The sequence below is a fragment of the Erpetoichthys calabaricus genome, chromosome 9, assembly GCF_900747795.2.
Source record: "Erpetoichthys calabaricus chromosome 9, fErpCal1.3, whole genome shotgun sequence".
Classification (NCBI taxonomy): domain Eukaryota; kingdom Metazoa; phylum Chordata; class Cladistia; order Polypteriformes; family Polypteridae; genus Erpetoichthys; species Erpetoichthys calabaricus.
The window spans coordinates 39,241,252-39,262,026 of NC_041402.2; the positions used below are offsets into that span (position 1 = coordinate 39,241,252).

Consider the following 20,775-nt stretch of genomic DNA (forward strand, 5'->3'; position numbering starts at 1 on the left):
GTTAGGGACCTTTAAAACTAGACTTGATGTTGTTTTAGAAGAATAAAGTGGACAGGACTGGAGAGCTTTGTTGGGCTGAATGGTCTGTTCTCTTCTAATTTTTTCCTAATATTCTAGACAAAGGTGATATACATCACTGTAGTTTGAACACTAAGATCGCAAAAGGCCACTCTAAGTTTCTGAGAAGCCTATTACTTATACTTCATCAGTCATGTGATTGCAATAAACAAAGTAAATTAGTATTAATGCAGTGTGATGGATGGCCGGGAACTTTGCCCCACCAGGAGACCTGGAGAAGCAGGGGACTGGGAGGGGCAATTCCTTCCCCAGGACACAAGAGGGCAGCCATCCTGGATTGTGTGGGAGCCATGGAACTGGAAGGCTCAACCCTATGGGGATCCGTGACCACCGGGGTGCCCAAAGAACTAAGGAGCCTTGGACTGAAGCACTTACATCACTCTAGAAAGTGCTACCGAACCTGGAAGCAGGTACACCCGGAGTACTTCCGGGTGCCTATGCATCACTTCCGTCACACCAGGAAGTGCTACAGAGAGATCAGCAGGGAGCACCTGGAGCACATTTGGGTGCATTATAAAAGAGGCTGCCTCACTTCACTCAAGTAGTTAGAGTCAGGTGGAAGAGGATGGAGCTTGCGAGGAGTGGAGTAGAGACAGCAATACAGAGAAGAAAAGATAAGAACTGAGTTTATGGTACTGGTTTGTGTACTGTGTGTGCAGGAAAGAGAAATAATCTGTGTGTGTTGTGGACATCTGGTGTCATGTCTGTCTGTGTCCGGGCCATCTTTTACAGCAGGAAAAAATAACCTCTGGCACCAGCTTCAAATGTTTCATATTAACAATATGTATTACTTTCAAACACACTCAATTATGGGTCTACATTTATGTTTCTGCATTAAGAACACAAAACTAGAAAAAAAAAAAAACATTAAAATGCTAACGTAAATTAAACTTTCATACATACTTCTGATCTAGACACTGATATTAAAAGACCAAAATATTTTGAGGTCATTTTACTTTATAAATACTAATAAAACTTCTATATGAATTAGTCAATGATCTTCATCCCTACATTTAAGCATTGTATTAATTTACAGTGATCCCTCGCTATATCGCGCTTCGCGGCTTCACTCTATCGCGGATTTTATAAGTAAGCATATTTAAATATATATCGCAGATTTTTTGTTGGTTCGCGGATTTCTGCGGACAATGGGTCTTTTAATTTCTGGTACATGCTTCCTCAGTTGGTTTGCCCAGTTGATTTCATACAAGGGACGCTATTGGCAGATGGCTGAGAAGAAACCCAACTTACTTTTCTCTCTCTCTCTCTCTTGCGCTGACTTTCTCTGATCCTGACGTAGGGGGATTGAGCAGGGGGGCTGTTCGCACACCTAGACGATACGGACGCTTGTCTAAAAATGCTGAAAGATTATCTTCACGTTGCTACCTTCTGTGCAGCTGCTTCGTGAAGCGACATGCTGCACGGTGCTTCGCATACTTAAAAGCTCGAAGGGCACATATTGATTTTTGCTTGTTTGTTTTTCTCTGTCTCTCTCTCTCTTTGTCTGCTCCTGACGGAGGGGGTGCGAGCTGTCGCCTTCAACAGCTTTGTGCCGCAGTGCTTCGCATACTTAAAAGCCAAACAGCCCTATTGATTTGCTTGCTTTCCTCTGTCTTTCTGACATTCTGTGCTCCTGACGCGCACTCCTTTGAAGAGGAAGATATGTTTGCATTCTTTTAATTGTGAGACGGAACTATCATCTCTGTCTTGTCATGGAGCACAGTTTAAACTTTTGAAAAAGAGACAAATGTTTGTTTGCAGTGTTTGAATAACGTTCCTGTCTCTCTACAACCTCCTGTGTTTCAGCGCAAATCTGTGACCCAAGCATGACAATATAAAAATAACCATATAAACATATGGTTTCTACTTCGTGGATTTTCTTATTTCGCGGGTGGCTCTGGAACGCAACCCCCGCGATGGAGGAGGGATTACTGTATTTATTTACATGTGTGGATAGGCGATTTATACTTAACACACTTGCACAGAATATTATCTCGACTTTCAGAATACATTTGATAAGGTATCACATAAGAAGTTAGGCATCAAACTAAAATATAAACACTATCTGCTTAACTAATAAGACACTTTAATACACTGTAGAGATCCATGAGACCAGTTAAGATCTTGAACAAGCCTCTTCAAAAAGCATATTCAATTGGCTCAGGATTGCAACTGCTCAATTGTTCTACTGGATCAATATTGACCTTCCTGGTTATCAACCCTTTGCCAAGCTGTGGTTTTGTTACAAAGCTATTTTCATCCAACAAAACATCTGGTGTACTTCTTTAATGTTTGCTATGTTCTTAACTTTATTCTTTCTTACTAATTGCTCAAAATAATTTGATTACAGTATTTTGATTTTTTTTATATTTAATTCAGAAAAAATAATAATAATGATCCATCTCTCATGACAATTACATTATAACATGCAATAAAATCACTTGTGTAAAGCCTTACAGTGGCCTACTTTATATTAAAGTGAAACTGCCAGTGACATTATGCATTCTAGCCTCTGGCAGCACATTGTATTTGAAAGAAACAACATGGATGATTGGCTATATGTGATAGGTCTGACTAATCATTGATGATTTTTACACTGCTTTTTCTATACAGAAAACTCCAACAGCCCCACTAGGAGTGACAGGCAAAATGAGACATATAGCTTCAAGTGTGGGCTTCTCCACTTTGCCTTTGGAAAGTGTTGGTTTGTGCATTCAGAGAATATGAAATTTAGCTCTGCATAAAGAAAAGACTTCTGTGACCATAAATCTATACTCAGGCCAGTGCATCTAGTTGAAAGTAAAGGTAAAGCAAAATGTTAATGTAGCTCAGTAGAACAGAAAAAGTCTGCTCTTTCTCAATGGCTGGAATCCTTCCAATTTAATTGATTATAATAGAAGCTCTCTAATGAAAAATATAAGCAGGTTGTTCCTGGTAATGATACATGATTTGAAGATACTGACTGGAAAACTTCAGAATGAGAGATTACAGGGTACAGAGATTTGGAAGTACTCAAATTAACTAAGCATATCTAATAAATATGAGTGTTAGGACAACACACCAACAGTGCAATATACTGAGTCTACTCTACATACACTACAGTGCAAAGTCATGGACCATACTAGAACATTTTTGAAAGTTAGTTATCTAGGAAATAAGGTTTTATTTCCTCATTAAACACAATTTCTCTCTCTGTGTATATATGTATACATATAAACTGAATTTTATGCTTGCATAAACAATAGCTGAACTACTGTGTTATTATTAGCATTAGTCACATAATATTACAAGTGTGCTATACAGCAGTTGTGTGGAATATGTTAAGTATCATGGTAACAATAAATTGAGACCAACACATTTAATTAACTGCCAAAGTGTACACATTTTATTGTGTGTACTTCATTTTTAGAATTTCTTCATTTTGTGGGGTTTAATAAAGGTTAACACTGAACTCTAATGGTATATTTTAGCTGTTACAACAGGACTAGATTGTTTATAATGTTGCTTGGACACTTAACATGTAAAACAACTAAATACAATTGTGGCTGAATCAAGCTACGTATCTATGTTTTAACTACAGTAATGCTGATTAAGCAGCCTGACTGAGCAGAGGCTTTATTTTGCAAGTCTGCTTTGAATTACTTTAAATAATACAGTAATCCCTTGCTACTTTGCGGTTCACTTTTCGCGGATTCACGACTTCGCAGATTTTATATGTAAGCATATCTAAATATATAACGCGGATTTTTCGCAGCTTCGCGGGTTTCTGTGGACAATGGGTCTTTTTCCTTCTGGTACTTGCTTCCTCAGTTGGTTTGCCCAGTTGATTTCATACAAGAGATGCTACTGGCGGATGGCTGAGAAGCTACCCAATCAGAGCACACAGTTAAGTTCCTGTGTGCTGCTGATTGGCTCAGCGACGGAGTGTTGCATTAACCAGGAAGTCTTATCTCACTCATTCAGCATTAACGTGCTACTGCTTCAGGGGCCGTGTCCAAGCGCCAACAGAAGATACAAATGATTGCAGAAAAGGTAAAAGTTTTGGATATGGTGAAGGAAGGGAACAGCTACACCGCTGCAGGACACCATTACAGCATCAATGAGTCCACGATTCTTTTTATTTAAAAAGGAGGAAAAGCATATAAGATCTATGGCCGCAGTGTCCTTTAACCAGGGCGCAAAACGAGTTGCAAGTGGACGTGATAAGGCAGTAGTCTGGATGGAATCTGCTTTAGGAATCTTTGCAACAAGGTCGACGACGTCATGACCGCCTACAAGCTGCTACATGTACTTCGCTATACAGTAAGTGTAAACTTATCTACCGATTTCATATTGCTTAGCAGTTGTCCCTGTTATTAATAGAGTAAAGGGTGGGTTGTAAACAATACAGGGAGGGTTTAAAAACGTCCAAATACACATTAAATAATTAAATAAATATGGTGTCCCTACTTCGCGGAAATTCAGTTATCATGGTTGGCCTTGGAACCTATCTCCTGCGATAAGTGAGGGATTACTGTACATCACTTCCTTGATGCAGAGTATATAGCCTTGTACCTCTTGCTTTGCGTATAAGTGCTAGGCTTGAGTGTTACAGTTTATATGGAATATGATATCTTGTCAGAGACATAGTAAGTTTTTAGTGGAGCTTCTCGACTTAAATGCAATGGGAAAAAACAAGTCTTTTTTATTAATACTTGACAGCCTTGTGGATTTACATTAAGCTGTCATGTGAAATCCAGAAAAACTAACATCATGCCATGCCATCCCACCATCATCATATTAGTGCATTTAAAACACAGAGAGAATAACAAAATGAAGAATGCATAGTGAGTGTGGACACTCTTAGAATGAGAAAGTTCTTCACAATCAATGTTACACCTTGAAAAGCACTGTCAAACTTGCTTAAAATATTACTGAAAAGATAACATGTCAAAATAACCCTTTTAACAATTTTTTAAATGAATTTGATAATTCTGTAGCACTGCTGCCTCGCAAAAAGGAGGCCAAGGTCCTCCCCTGTTTGGAGTTTGCATGTTCTCGCCGTGTCTGTATGGGTTTCCTCCCACGGTCCAAAGACATGCAGGTTAGGTGGATTGATGATGCTAAACTGGCCATAGTGTATGGTTATGGTGAGTGTGTGTGTGTTCACAATGTGATAGACTGACACCCTGTTCAGGGTTCGTTGCTCCATTTACCCAGTGCTAGCTGGGATAGGCTGTGGTATCCCCTGTGACCCTGTTCAGGACTAAGTGGGTTAGAAAATGACTGACTTCTGTATAAACTGAAGAAATGAACATCATATTTATTTCTTTTTTTTTTTTATCTCAGTGACTATTTGGCTTCATTAAAAAACAAAACCTTTGGTAGAAATCTGTTTGATGATTGAGCATTAACAATCCAGCCTATTACAACACCTGGTAGTATAGTCTCTACAACATCCACAACCCATATCTGTACTTGAAGCTTTCCAGCTTAAGACAATTTAATTGTTTCAAAGATGAATTTCTTAGTAATGATGATACAAAGTATATAATTCAATATTGAGTCAATATGACCAAACTAATCTTGTAGTAAATTAAAAAGCTAAATTGTATAATGTAATTTTAGTAAAAATATAAAATATCATTCTGTAAAACACTGTGAACTTGATCTTAAACTTTCTTTGTGGCAATACAAGATAATCTTCATCAGAAAGATCTTTTAAGCGTCATGAAACCTCACATAGACAGTACACTGCTGCACTGTTTTGCTTGCTGAACCGCAAATCACAGACATACTAAACTAAAATTAAATGGAGATGAACGGCTTTGTGATCAGTGAATCTGTAATTGTTCTTACTTAATTATGAATTGTTTCACTCATTTAGGAAACAATTAACAGTACAGCAAAAAAGAGGAAAAGAATATTCAAAAACTGATCAAACTTAAAAGTAATTTAACATTATGATATGCTCTCTATAGTGATGCATAAGCTAAACTATGTTGATTGGAAATGGGGAACAATTTTCTTATTGTTTCCAAAAGTTAAAAATGTACAACAAATCTAAGGTGTTGTACCATGTTAGCCATTATGCATGTAGTGAGAAGTCAAGCAAAATGACTAAAAAGATTACAATATGCAAGCTTACGAGGAAACTCAGGTCCCTTCTTCAGGCAAGATGCATCCAAATCTAATATATAGTCCCAAGAATTAAAGAGATCCAATTTTCTTCTATCAGAAACAAAAGAGTAATGACTTTCCTCCCCACATTATTCTTTTCCCCATTTAGAGTGTATAACCAAAGTACAACATTCATATTATTAGACAAGATAAAAAATGTACCCATCACTGATGAAGTATAAAGTAAATGCAGTATTGAATCAATATTGAAGAGATATGGGCTCTGTAGCACAAAAACAACAACTCTTCAGCTTCTTTTTGTTATACAACAGAACAAGTCAAACTGTCCTAAGAATGTGTGGCAATGCTTTGAGGTAAAACAAACTAAACTCAACACTTCCAACATCTGGCTGTAGAAAAAGTAGATGTTCTACTCTCCCATACATAAATGGTGTGGGATACTTCAAAAGCTATCAGCAAACTTTTACTTTTCCTTTCATAAAATACATTTTTGGTTTAATTTATTAACTGGTTTTCTGGTTGTTTGTTTGACTTTTGTTTTTCTTCCAACTGTTGTTTGCATTATCACTGTATTAAGAATATGATGGAATGGGTATGGATTATTTAAGTCCCTGCCATGACATTTGAAAGTCACAAATCACAAGTTAAATCTATCACATAAAACACCTAATTATATTTACATTTTTATTGGTCAGCAGTCATAAAAAGAAATTGTGTTTAAAAACAACACAAAACATGAACAAGGAAACTAAAATTTCTTTCTGCACAGGACAGAATACACATATTGTACAACTTCAGAAAGGTCACACACTAAATGGGAGCAGTGTTGTCAAAATAAGCATTTAATAAATGCAGCTATTTCTATTACAAATCTGCATGTGTGCACATACACAAGATCCCAAATGAAGACTTACCATCATCAAGTGTGATGTCCTGTAGACCGATGGACTGGAAAGTTAGTTCACCTTCTTCGGGTTCTTGTTTAATGTCCAGACTGCCTTTTTCTGTAGAGTATGGTGTAGAATCATGTACATGTTGCTGGATAATTGATGTTGCTCCAGAAAGACTGGTCATTACTGGACTGTGCGCCTGAGGAGACTGCTGCCCACTATGTGCCAGATGAATCATAGAAGTAGCAGACGTTGGAGAAGGAGAGGAAGCTGGCCCTGAGGTGGGGGATTGGTATGGCATTGAATGTATTTGGGGGGAGGACGGCCCAGAGTGTGGAGAATGCACCATACCGAGTGGAGCAGTTGGAGAGGGAGATGAGGCAGCTCCCGGATTTGCAGAATGATAGGACATTGACTGTATATGTTGTGAGGGATGTGCCAAAGGAAGAGCAGCTGTTGGTGAAGAAGCTGTAGGTGCATTTGGGCAGTGATACCCAAGTGGTGGCAAGTTAGGTGTGGATTGCCCTGAATGAGATGATGCAGCCATTTGAAGTAAAGGAGGTGGTGGCGTAGACGTGGAACCTGGACTTGAGGAGTGATAAACAATAGGCTGGCATCCATGATTTAAAGGATGGGATACTACAGCATCAGACTGGAACTGCACCCTTTCATATCCCTGGGAGGAGGCAGAGTTCATGGGAAGACCAGACTGTCCATTGTACATCATGCTTTGCTGCATAGTCTGATAGGAAGGCCTCACAGGTGGAGGTGGTGAATTATGAAAATTCTGATGCACTATTGATGGATTAACCATTTGACAGTCTGAAGCATTACCAATACTAAGAGCTTGGACGTTTGGCATATGCTGTATTGCTGATGCCACTATGGATGCATATGCAGGCTGTGGGTGCTGTAGTGAAGAAACAAGGTTCCTTGGTGACACAGACAGAAGGCTCTCATGAAGATGACTAGGATCAGAAGAAGCTAGTTGTGCTCTTACTGCATGGATTCCTGGCATGGGCACAGAAATAGGCTGTGTTGTAGGTAAATCGGGGTCTTCTTGGTGTTCCTGTTTAATTAAAACTGGAAAGAATATTATAACTGTTAATGCACATATAAAAAAACAAACTTTAATATTTGTGCAAACATAAATATGCCTTGATCTGTTTCTATAACAATTATGCAAGATAGCTAACCATACAAATGGGAGTCACTGGGGGAATGGGGGGGGGACTTTCAGTTTCTACAGGTAAAAATGCTGATTAAAGGATAGGTTAGGTATTCTTCAGTCAAAGTTATTTGTTCACAATCATTGTATATATTAATTTACCATATAAAATTGAGCTGTAAAGTGAACCATTTTTTAAAAATAAATTTTAAGAAAACCTTGTCTATTCTTGCAGCTTACAATGGGGCTGAAGGATACCAGGGTCCATAAGTGAATGGAAAAGCCTTAAAACTTGCCGAATATAGCCACCTTGAAGCAGCAAAGGTTTTGAGTTACAAAAGCTTGCCTTTTGTGTTTATAAGGCATCCATCCTTCTGATAACAAAAGGAAGCTAGAAACAATTATTTTATCAGTTTTTTTTAAGAACTGTTTTTCTTGAGTTAAGAATACATTTCCTTTTTGGTTGTCTACTCACAGCCATCATGGGTAGAGTTATGAAAACCCCAATAAGCCCCCAGCACTTAGCTATATTCTGCATATAATCTTAGTTTTATTTTGACAATTCTTTTTCTTCAGCAGTTGTGTTCTGCCGTGGCTTGTAACAGACAGATGCTTGTTAAACTCACACATTTTTTTCCCCTCTAAATGGCACTTTTGCTTTTCACCCATACAATTCTGTGCTATTTTACATAGTATATAGCAAGAGATTCACACTGTGTGGCAACATATTGAAAAAAGCACATAAGAGTTTCACTGTACTTCATACAAGTAACAATAAATCTAAAGTGAAATGATAACACTGAATTGTATTTATAATAAATGCCTTAGATTTTTGAAAGAGCCATGACACCTGCACACCGCATTATCTGTGGTGTGTTGAATGCATGCACGATTAAAAAAAAAATAAAAAAATATGGTACTCAGAAAATGAAAAAAGCAGAGTGTGCAATAGAGCAGATTGAAGCGCCACAGATATTTATCTAATTTTTGAATGTACAATGAATTGCTCTTTCTGAGAATATGGTAATAAAAAAACAAAGCAAAATTAGGTTGAGAGGGTAAAGTCACTGACATTCACTCATACCGATCAATCCATGTGAAAATACACAGTGAGAAAATGTAAAATTCATGCAGACCCTGATGTTATAAGGCAGAAATGACAGATCTGTGCTACATGGAGAAACTTAAAAGCAGGAAAGGATATCTGCAAGCAGTGGAGTGGAGGGATGTGCAGACCCTGCACTTAGAGAGCATTTTGGATGAGCCTCCTGGATCCTAGATGCCATAGACTCTGATATGTGGCTACTGATGAATCTTGGATGTGTACCCTGGTGAAAGAATGACAAACAGGCTTGCTTCTACCCTGGATGGCATGCATAGGCATGGAACAGGACGAAGCAGCTGGGAGAGCATGTTGCCATCGAATATCTGGTTGACAGTGGTGTAAGTACCCTCTGAAAAAATCAAAAAGTCCTTTTTATGAGCCATCTCACCAGTAATTAGTATAAACTGGCTAATTCCACCCACTGGGTCATTACAATATCCTTTCTGACTGAAGCACATGTGTTCATTATCAGTCCGGCAGCAGCAGGCAATAACTTTACAAAATAATGAAATATTTCCGTATATTGAAAGAATGAAAATTATTTGAAAAAGTGTGACTTTTCAGGTATTAGAATCTAGCTGTCTACAAAACAGACAGAAATTCACTTTGGGAATCAACACTCAATAATGTCAATATAGAGCGCTTGCTGATGACTTTCCATTGTAAATCTACACACCTGGCCCTGAAAGATCACTGTTGAGGGACACGATAGGCAGAGTAAAGTGCACCGGTAGTTTCCTTTTAAAATGCCTAAATGTTACAACAATATTTTTGCTTTTTTCCATGTTAAAATGACAGTCACAAGCTGTTAATTTTGCACAAAAAAAGAGAACAGAGTAGATAAATATTAAAAGACACTAACAGTGTAGATGAAATTATATCCTTGGGAGGTCTTTACATCCTGACTTGACCTAATCTTGGACATGCAACAATATTTGAAATGAACCTGTCAAGAGCTTAATTTTTTTCCTTTTTGGATAATTACTTGATGATTACTTCAAACCCCAGTTTTTCATCTTACAAACTGTACTTAAGCTCTGTGACATTATGCTGATGTCAAACCATAATAACAAGTCACTTAGTTACAAAGAACAGTAAAAGCTGTTCAAAAGGTATTTTTGTCATATTTGGAAAATCAGGAAACATTACCACAAAAACCAAAAGTGAAAATGTTCACGATTTAACATAATATAAGTGGTAGTTCTCAGAAAATGCATGTGCTTTTTCTGGCACAAAATAAGCTTTAACAGCTACAGAATAAACTTAGTAGGACAACTTTGAAAGGCAAACTTTTTGTTTTCTATAACAGCTATGTGGACAACTTAAGAATAAATATCTTGTCAGATATATAATGCAGTTATTAGAAATATTCTGTAACATAATATGTATTCCTAAAGCTTTTTACATAAAAATTGAAAATTTTAATAAAAGTGTACATATTCTAAAGACTTTTCATCTGAAAAATAGTTCATAGAAGCTACATTTCATTTCAAATTGATCATATTGCCACCCCCTGCCTACGCAATTCGCACCATTCCTACACTTGCTGACCGCCCACGTGCAGCATATTGTTAATAACAAACATTGTGCTGACGGTTTAGGGCCCCTGCCTTTGTCACTCTCTCTAAGCGATGAGGCCGCGGTTAACTGATAATCAGTGACTGCTGCTTAAAACTATGAACAGCCACTTCCTGCAGCCACCTGTGCGTGTCATTCATTGGTTCATATTCTGGCTGTTAAAAGGAAAACAGGAAACAGGCAACATCTAGTGGGTGCACTACAAGCACTGAAGGTGGGTGTTTAGGTTTTGGTTCAAATTACACACTTTCGTGAAATTTTTCTTTCAGTTTAAATTTAGGACAGATTTAATTTACTGGAGTTTGAAACAAGTGGTTTGTGCCAAAGGAAACTAATCTACAACAATTGTGCAACTATAATATTTATATAGTGTTTTTATTTTATCACACTATTAAATAATAACTGATGCACATGTATCTTATAGCTCTGAAACAATAAGGACAAAATTTCTAAACAAATAAAATAAATAAAAATATTATTAATAAATACACTATCAGTGATGGTTATCAATTCACATTTAATTACTGCTCTTGTACGAAACTACAGCCATATACAGTAGAATTAAATGTATAACAAATATAGAAAAAAAAATTATTCAGCAGCCTTTGTACACACCATTTTATCTTATCTACACTTGATCAAAATTAAAACTCTTTCAATATCAGCACCCACAACATGATGCCCAATTTTAAAATTAATATTCCTTGTGTAATCACTGGATTGATGCATATTTGACTAAAACTGAAATACATGTTTATAGAGTTTACCTGACAAATACGTAAATCGTTGAGACTGACTTCTTTTCCTCTTTCCGTTACAAACAAAAAACTGCACCTGGACTGCAGATGAGATTGTTTTACTTCGGTATGGAGGAACTTCAACAACTATGTTAGTCTGAAAAGATGAAAATAGTGTTAGTTTACATTTATAGAAAACCAGATGCCTGCTTAATAACAACATTTTAAATTGATAAATGCTTTTTTAGATAAAATAAGTCTTTAGTTATTGAGTTTGCAAGTTGTCATTGATGGTTTGATTTTTCCAGCAAGTGACTAAAAATTCAGGAAAACCAAACAACATCTTACTAAATATAAAAGAAAATCTTATCAAATTATAAAAATTTAGGTAAACACCAGGTGAAAACATTTACTACACAGTTACACCCACAATACACATTTCATCTTGTGACTTAAATAATGTAAACAGAACTTCAGATATGGTATTGCTGATGTTATCAAAAAATTGCATTTATTTTTTTTCTTTTCCATAGTACTTACCCCTTGAAACTTCTCACGCATTATTTTTGCATCTACTTCCCATTGTGGTCTTCCATCTAAAAAAAGATTAATATCATAACCATTGAAAGCAAGAAAAAGGCAGCAACAAAGAAATCTTAAAAAGCAATTTATTTTCCTGGACACAGATTTTAAGTTCCAAAGTTACACACTTGGCCAAAAAAATAGACATGAGAAATTAATAAAAAAAAGATTTATTAGCATCTAGATAAATCCAACTTAGTTAAAAAAAAAAAAAAAAAAAGCATCTGTGGGTTTCTGTGTCTGTCCAGTTGCTATCTCTGTGTCAATCCAACAAATTGTACATCACACTTATAATGTTAAAATGCGTTGCATTTGTCATTACAACAGATGGCACATCACAAACATTTGTGGCAATGCATTTTATTACCACTAATGTTTGTGATGCAACACTTGTTGAAATGACATATACAACATTATTACAATATTATACACATTTTTTAAAGTATTACAAAATACATTCCAATAGATGGTGCACTGCCAACATTAATGCTGAGGTCAACACTGAAAACTTACATTTCAGCCCATCTTAGACAGGTACATGCCTAGCAAGTAAACTGGAAAACCATGCTTGAACCATACTAGTTGCCAGATAATTAAAAAACAAAAAGTTTTACAATAACAGACAATAAACTTTCACCTCATGATGAACTGTTATAATCATCCTTATGTTTATTGCTTTACACTTAATATGGCTCTCTAAGGATTATATTTGTGGATCTTTAAGTATTAAATGAAAAAATAAACACACACACAGATGCTCTGAGCTAAACATTTACTAAAAGCAACAGGTTACTATACAGTGGTGTGAAAAACTATTTGCCCCCTTCCTGATTTCTTATTCTTTTGCATGTTTGTCACACAAAATGTTTCTGATCATCAAACACATTTAACCATTAGTCAAATATAACACAAGTAAACACAAAATGCAGTTTTTAAATGATGGTTTTTATTATTTAGGGAGAAAAAAAATCCAAACCTACATGGCCCTGTGTGAAAAAGTAATTGCCCCCTTGTTAAAAAATAACCTAACTGTGGTGTATCACACCTGAGTTCAATTTCCGTAGCCACCCCCAGGCCTGATTACTGCCACACCTGTTTCAATCAAGAAATCACTTAAATAGGAGCTGCCTGACACAGAGAAGTAGACCAAAAGCACCTCAAAAGCTAGACATCATGCCAAGATCCAAAGAAATTCAGGAACAAATGAGAACAGAAGTAATTGAGATCTATCAGTCTGGTAAAGGTTATAAAGCCATTTCTAAAGCTTTGGGACTCCAGCGAACCACAGTGAGAGCCATTATCCACAAATGGCAAAAACATGGAACAGTGGTGAACCTTCCCAGGAGTGGCCGGCCGACCAAAATTACCCCAAGAGCGCAGAGACGACTCATCCGAGAGGTCACAAAAGACCCCAGGACAACGTCTAAAGAACTGCAGGCCTCACTTGCCTCAATTAAGGTCAGTGTTCACGACTCCACCATAAGAAAGAGACTGGGCAAAAACGGCCTGCATGGCAGATTTCCAAGATGCAAACCACTGTTAAGCAAAAAGAACATTAGGGCTCGTCTCAATTTTGCTAAGAAACATCTCAATGATTGCCAAGACTTTTGGGAAAATACCTTGTGGACTGATGAGTCAAAAGTTGAACTTTTTGGAAGGCAAATGTCCCGTTACATCTGGCGTAAAAGGAACACAGCATTTCAGAAAAAGAACATCATACCAACAGTAAAATATGGTGGTGGTAGTGTGATGGTCTGGGGTTGTTTTGCTGCTTCAGGACCTGGAAGGCTTGCTGTGATAGATGGAACCATGAATTCTACTGTCTACCAAAAAATCCTGAAGGAGAATGTCCGGCCATCTGTTCGTCAACTCAAGCTGAAGCGATCTTGGGTGCTGCAACAGGACAATGACCCAAAACACACCAGCAAATCCACCTCTGAATGGCTGAAGAAAAACAAAATGAAGACTTTGGAGTGGCCTAGTCAAAGTCCTGACCTGAATCCAATTGAGATGCTATGGCATGACCTTAAAAAGGCGGTTCATGCTAGAAAACCCTCAAATAAAGCTGAATTACAACAATTTTGCAAAGATGAGTGGGCCAAAATTCCTCCAGAGCGCTGTAAAAGACTCATTGCAAGTTATCGCAAACGCTTGATTGCAGTTATTGCTGCTAAGGGTGGCCTAACCAGTTATTAGGTTCAGGGGGCAATTACTTTTTCACACAGGGCCATGTAGGTTTGGATTTTTTTTTCTCCCTAAATAATAAAAACCACCATTTACAAACTGCATTTTGTGTTTACTTGTGTTATATTTGACTAATGGTTAAATGTGTTTGATGATCAGAAACATTTTGTGTGACAAACATGCAAAAGAATAAGAAATCAGGAAGGGGGCAAATAGTTTTTCACACCACTGTATATCTTCATTATTCCAACCAAAATAATTGCACAAACATAACAATGAGTTTATGATGGGCTACTTTAATCAATGCTACAAAAATGTAATATGATTAAATCAAGGTAGGAAGAAAACAGAGTTTGTGAAATACAAATAAGAATTTATTTTACTTCTCTGGCTGTTGACACATTTGGAATTACATTTAGGTAACAATGTAACATCTGTTCAAGTGTTTACTGTCAACCATCTTTAAAGGTGGTTCAAGGAATAAACATTAAATGTGGGGCACAATTTTAATTTGTGCAGCTGCTAAAGCTTTCTGTAAACTGGCTCAACAGCTATTTCAGACCCAATGTCCGTTTACTTTATAGGATAGCCATGACATAAAATAACAGAAGTAAATACATTCTGGAACCATGTCTCAAACTACAGAGAAAACATTGATATTTTAAAATGAAGCCAAAATTTAAAAAGCTATATTTATACAGAAAAAATGAACTTTAAAACATTAATATTACATTTACTAATGCCAAGTATTTAACTTTTACAACTTTTTTTTGCACCATCCATTTTTCAACAACACTGTTCACCACACTGCAAAACCAATCACAGACATGACTACATTCTTTCTTACAGCCATACAACATAGTTCTTTATATTTTAATGTCACAATTGCAGCAAACAACTAAAGTGAAAATCAGTAGATCTACTGTATATATCTGAAACAAGTAACAGATTCAATCTCATCACAGTGGTGTGCATGTGCTCTAACAAAGTAAGAGTAAAAACAAGTGATTTTTTTGGTAACAATTCACCAGTTCAAAATTCACTAACTCATTATTTCCCCAAGGTCACAGAAGGGAATGTTTGGCAGGTCAGGTGTTGTGTCATAAGCACAAAGAAGTAGTGCAACTATTGAACCATAAACAAAATGTACACACTGAGATCATGTATGGGAACCATTCAACTGTGGTTAGAACAATTAAAATTCACTAAAAGCACTATGGCCCAGATGAAAAAAAAGTACAAACATGCAAGCCATGACATGATATTAAAAATGTAAAGATTACAACAAAGCCTGTACAAATCTAAATCTTTATGAAAATACAAATGTACAATTTTTGCTGATAAACTGTTCAAATGGCTGTTTTCAACTTTTCAGATTTTTATTGGCTCCTTCAAACCCAAACCAGATTTATAGGTCATATTATTATTTAGTATTCATGCATGAAAAAATTGTCTGATGACTAGTAAAACAAAAATAGCAAAAACTAACGCGAGTGGTAAATATTAACGAGATATTTAAGTAAAAGTTCACTATATAATACAGGTCAAATTCTGTTACAACAAATATCATTGCAAAAAATTTTCATTACAACAAAGTATTTTTACGGTCCCAGCAGTTTCCCCATATGACAGAGTCTATAGAAATCTTGTTACTACGAAATACATTCAGCAGATACTTTTGGGCACTTCATTGTAATGAAAGACCTTGAAATGCCTGAATGAATCATCCACAGAGCAGTTAGTTCTGTGATCACAGCTCAGTTGTGCAAAATGATCCTTGAATAGAAACATTATAATTCTTTTTTCTTTCTTCGAACTTTCCTTGTACTGTTTTTTGCGGTGTTTGTTTTCTGTGATACCTTTTTACTTACTGCTCGTTAACATTTGAAAAACATCCATTGGAATTTAACTCATTGTCACCCTCCTCAGCACAAACATATGCAAACCGCTGCATTTGAAGATGTCGAAAAAGCAGTTTTTATGTGGTTCCACTCATTCAAGAAAAAGCAAAGGCACTGTTGTGACAACACGCCAAATGTGTGTTAAATGAGATAAATAAATAAGATCTTGTGGACAGAAACAGACTGGTAATGAAAGTGCTGTCAGAAGTGAACACATTTGTACATAGTAATAGATAAGCAACAGTCAGTTAACAAACATTGGAGTATTGAACTAGTGCCAAAAGAAGAATATCAGAATGCATAACCTGTACCTTGACATGACTGTGGCATACCAGTTGCAAGATGCAGTTGCATTTGGTTAAGGTATGCAATCATCCATATTACTAACCGAGAATGGTAAACCGGATGGCATGGACGCAGGTACACGGCGTTGGGACCATGAGACATACTGCGCAGGCACGTACAGCGCGCGTCTCATAAACCGCACGCGAAGTCGTATCCACCGCGCACGAAGGAGTCATGGCCCAAAAACGAAAGAGCTCAACTGCCGAGAATGAGAAATGAAGCAAAAACGCGCCCATGGCTAACGACTACCCACACAGCCACACAAAAAAGAGGCCTCTGCGCTGCAGCCCAGATTCAAACGGAAGAGGCTACGGAGGCCCCACAGGTCCATAAAGTACGGAAGGCGCAGGCGAACAGCGCCATATTGTGAGTGGCACTACTGCGGAATGAAGGCACAGGCGTCACCGCCATATTGTGAGTGGCACTACTGCGGAGTGAAGTTAGGAATAATGTGCTGCTTGGGTCGACTAATGTATTTCAGGATACCCAACGCTGGGGGTAGGCGAGCGATGCGAGCAGGGGGCGGAGCCCCCTTGTTTGACACTAGAAGACTAGAAGAAAATCACCTACACAGATATTCTGCAGTTCTTACTGTATTGTGCTAATTGGAGGACCCAGGTAAGACTACGCCTTCAAATTAATGGTTTCATCCTGCCTGTTAATGATAATGTAAAAAGATGTTGGGACACCTCACAGGTTGGATCCTTTTATAACGGTACAGCAACATTTATAAGTAACAAGATATCTGAACAAGTTGCTTGTTGTTGCATCCTTGCATGGTAAGAGTGTACTAACTTATAAATTTTAAGTGTTTTTTTTAATACAAGAGGATGATGCTCTATGCACAAGACTCCCCAAATGAATTTAAATGTATTAAAAATTAGATGGAGCAACTTATTCAGAGTTGAAATTTACCATCAATTTGCAACAACCATGGCACAGTCAACATGAAGCAGAATTTGTCACTCTTCTGACACTTTCTTGAATCTACATGCTGGTCCATTCAGTTCATTCCAAGGGCAAATGAAGGACCAGTTTGTCATTATTTAGGTGTACTTAATAAAGGGCCATCATAGTGTGTGAGCACTAATCCTGTTTTTATATTTCACTGTTAATGAACTATAAGGAACAACATCAAGGGATCAAGGAAAGTGGTGTGGGGGAAACATTTGCAAATATTGCACAATGATCAAAAAATGAGCATCAAAAAAACATTCAGCAACAAAAACAAAACTCTTTTTCAAAGGTGCACCATTCGATTGGCCAGAGACTACAACTGGCAGAATTCTACTTTTCATAAGCGAGTGTTAGTTACAAAGCAGCCTGTGCCATGAACCAAGTCCTCCAAATATATTTACCACACTTCCTGCACAATAAGGCACTCAGAACTTCTGTGCTCTCCTGCCCCTTCTACATCACCTTAGCCTTTCTTATATTTGCCTTAACTATTTGTCTTTTTTATACATTCAATTAAAGATCTTAGTTAAATCAAAATAAATCAAACTGCAAACAAATGCATTGATGACTAATGAATTTGTATTCTTTAACTTTAGCAAATCTGATGACAGAGTAAATGTACTTTCAATCACTTGTCTGTGATTAATAGGAGAACATCTGTTGAGGCAGGAATATTTCCACTTGTGACAGAAAAATGTAATAAAAATTAAGTTTTTTTTTAGCAATGTGGTTGCAATAACAGTCAAAGAAAAACAGAATAATGTTCCATGGCATTTTCCCTGAAAACAACTTCTAACTTGTTTGTGGCATGCATGGAGAATGTCCTCACAGTGCGTGCAGAAAAATGGCATTATGCTTCCAGGGACTATACACTATAAGCAAGTAGCAATTGTTTTAGAAAAAAATTTACCTTTAAATTTAAACATATTTTTTTACCTTCTGCTTATTTAATATATGGAAGATTGTTTTCAGAAATATTATTAAATCAAAAAATAATTTTGATACTCCTAGAACATGTTTTGAGCATTTTCTGTGGTAGACATTTTGTGGACATTAAATTAAAAACAAATGGACTGAGTCTGATCACATTTTGGGAACAACTTACACTTGATAGTCTTAAGAGTTGATTAGGTTTTGGGTGAATCCCTACTATTCATCTTTGAGCTTTTGAAGTTCAGTTTCTGAAACCGATATCAATACAGCCAATTCCAATACCACTACACACTAGTTCAGATTTTGGCACATAAATTTAGGACTTTAAAAAAAAAAAAGACTTTTTAATTTATTTTTTAAAATTATTTTTTTATTTTATTGTAATCATTCCATACAAATAGATCAATTTTACAAAAACAGGACTGAAAACAAATCAACCCACACCCCTGAGAAAGAGAGCATGGCCAACAGAGTAAAACTTAAAAGTCTATGCGCCAATAGTGTAGTAAAGGCAATTACAGTTTGTTTGGCTTCTCCACTTTAAGTCCATCTGGAAGTACACCAAACACAGCTGGGTTAGGAGGGATTGTTACACCAAGGCTGTTTGTCACACATGTGCACTTAGGAGGCAATCAAAAGGCCCAGAGGTGAGTGAATGGTTATCAGATGGGGGGGTTGTATGATGGTATTAATGCCTCTCTTTCTGACCTTACAGAAATAAAGACGACAAATAATGAAACAAATACCCTCACAGAATGTAATTCAAAACCAACAATACTTCCGGCTCCAGTTTACTACATCACTTCCGGTCCCCCAGTGATAACGTCACCACTGACCACCATTGATGATGTCACTTCCAGTCCCCCAGTGATGACGTCACCACCGACCACCATTGATGACGTCACATCCTGCTTTAATCATTTCCTGTAGCCATTTTGAATAATTTGTACTATATAAAGGGTGGCAGAAACAAGCACTGTCGTCGAATGTCTGATTTAAGTTACTTTATCATTTTGACCAGAAAAAAATATTACAAGGGGCTAATCCCCAAACCTTTATGCTTTGTTTGTGAGCTTAATTCATCACACTGTCGAAAGGCATTTAAAGATTTTGGTCCAGAATGATGTTAATTTGGTGCAAGCCCAAAACATGTGACCCAGTGAGGCTGGAACTTGATTGCAGCGTTCGCAGGTTGGATCTTGCCCTGGAAACATTTTGGACAATTTTAAATGAGACAGATGTGCTTGATATATAATTTTGAGTTGAATAATTGTATGCTTTACGCATATGGTGCTCGAGTGAATTCTCTGCATTGCTACCTTCCACTCCTTTTCTGATATGTTGAGTGAGAGAGATGTTTTCCCACTGTCCTCTTGGATCTTTGAAAGGGAGGGACTGTAAAATGGTTTTATATATTGCAGAAATGCTGTCTGAGTCCTCGAAACTGATCAATACTTTTTCCAGCATAGAGGAAGGCGGGAGATGAGGAAACTCGGGCAGGTTCTGTTTAACAAAGTTTCTAATTTGAAGATAGTGAAAGAAATGTGTTGCTGGAAAATTAAATTTGGAATGTAATTGTTCTTAGGATGCAAAGATGTTGTCTATGTACAGATCTCCAAGTGATTTAATCCCAAATGTTTTCCAGTTATTAAAAACTGCATATGTTTGCGATGGTTGAAAAACGTGGTTCTCGTGCAGAGGTGCCACAGATAAAAGATTCTCTATCTTAAAATGCTTCCTGATTTTCAGTTTTATTACTGGGCAGCAAACATACAAGCCATAAAAACCTGGACACAAATAAATGAACATACACAGGCCTGGTCCGCAATAGAAATAAAATCCTGCAGCACTTCTTTATATTCCTTGCTCTGCGCTCCAATAAATCCAAGTTATCGCAAATATACTAATAACCCAATTGTGCTTCACTCACTCAGAACATGGAACCAAATTAGAAAGCAATTTAAGATGGAAAATCTATCTGTGGCACCCCTGCAAGAGAACCACCTCTTTCAACCATCGCAAACATATCCAGTTTTTAATATCTGGAAAAGATTTGGGATTAAATTGCTCAGATATCTTTATATAGACAACATCGTTGCATCCTTTGAACAATTACATTCCAAATTTAACCTTCCAGCTACACATTTCTTTCACTATCTTCAAATTAGAAACTTTGTTAAACAGAACTTGCCCGATT

At 36.9% G+C, this 20,775-nt stretch overlaps 1 protein-coding gene across 2 annotated transcripts in view; it reads right to left on the bottom strand.

Moving 5' to 3' along the window:
• The window catches only part of nfatc3a (nuclear factor of activated T cells 3a), a 218,208-nt gene that overhangs the window by 18,254 nt on the left and 179,179 nt on the right, over positions 1-20,775 (bottom strand). For both annotated transcript variants that reach the window (XM_028809336.2, XM_028809338.2), the window contains exons 7-9: positions 12,217-12,272; positions 11,707-11,833; positions 7,113-8,171 (exon numbers count right to left, since the gene is read on the bottom strand). In XM_028809336.2, coding sequence (XP_028665169.1) covers positions 7,113-8,171; positions 11,707-11,833; positions 12,217-12,272 — 1,242 coding nt within the window. The remainder of the gene's footprint in view (positions 1-7,112; positions 8,172-11,706; positions 11,834-12,216; positions 12,273-20,775) is intronic.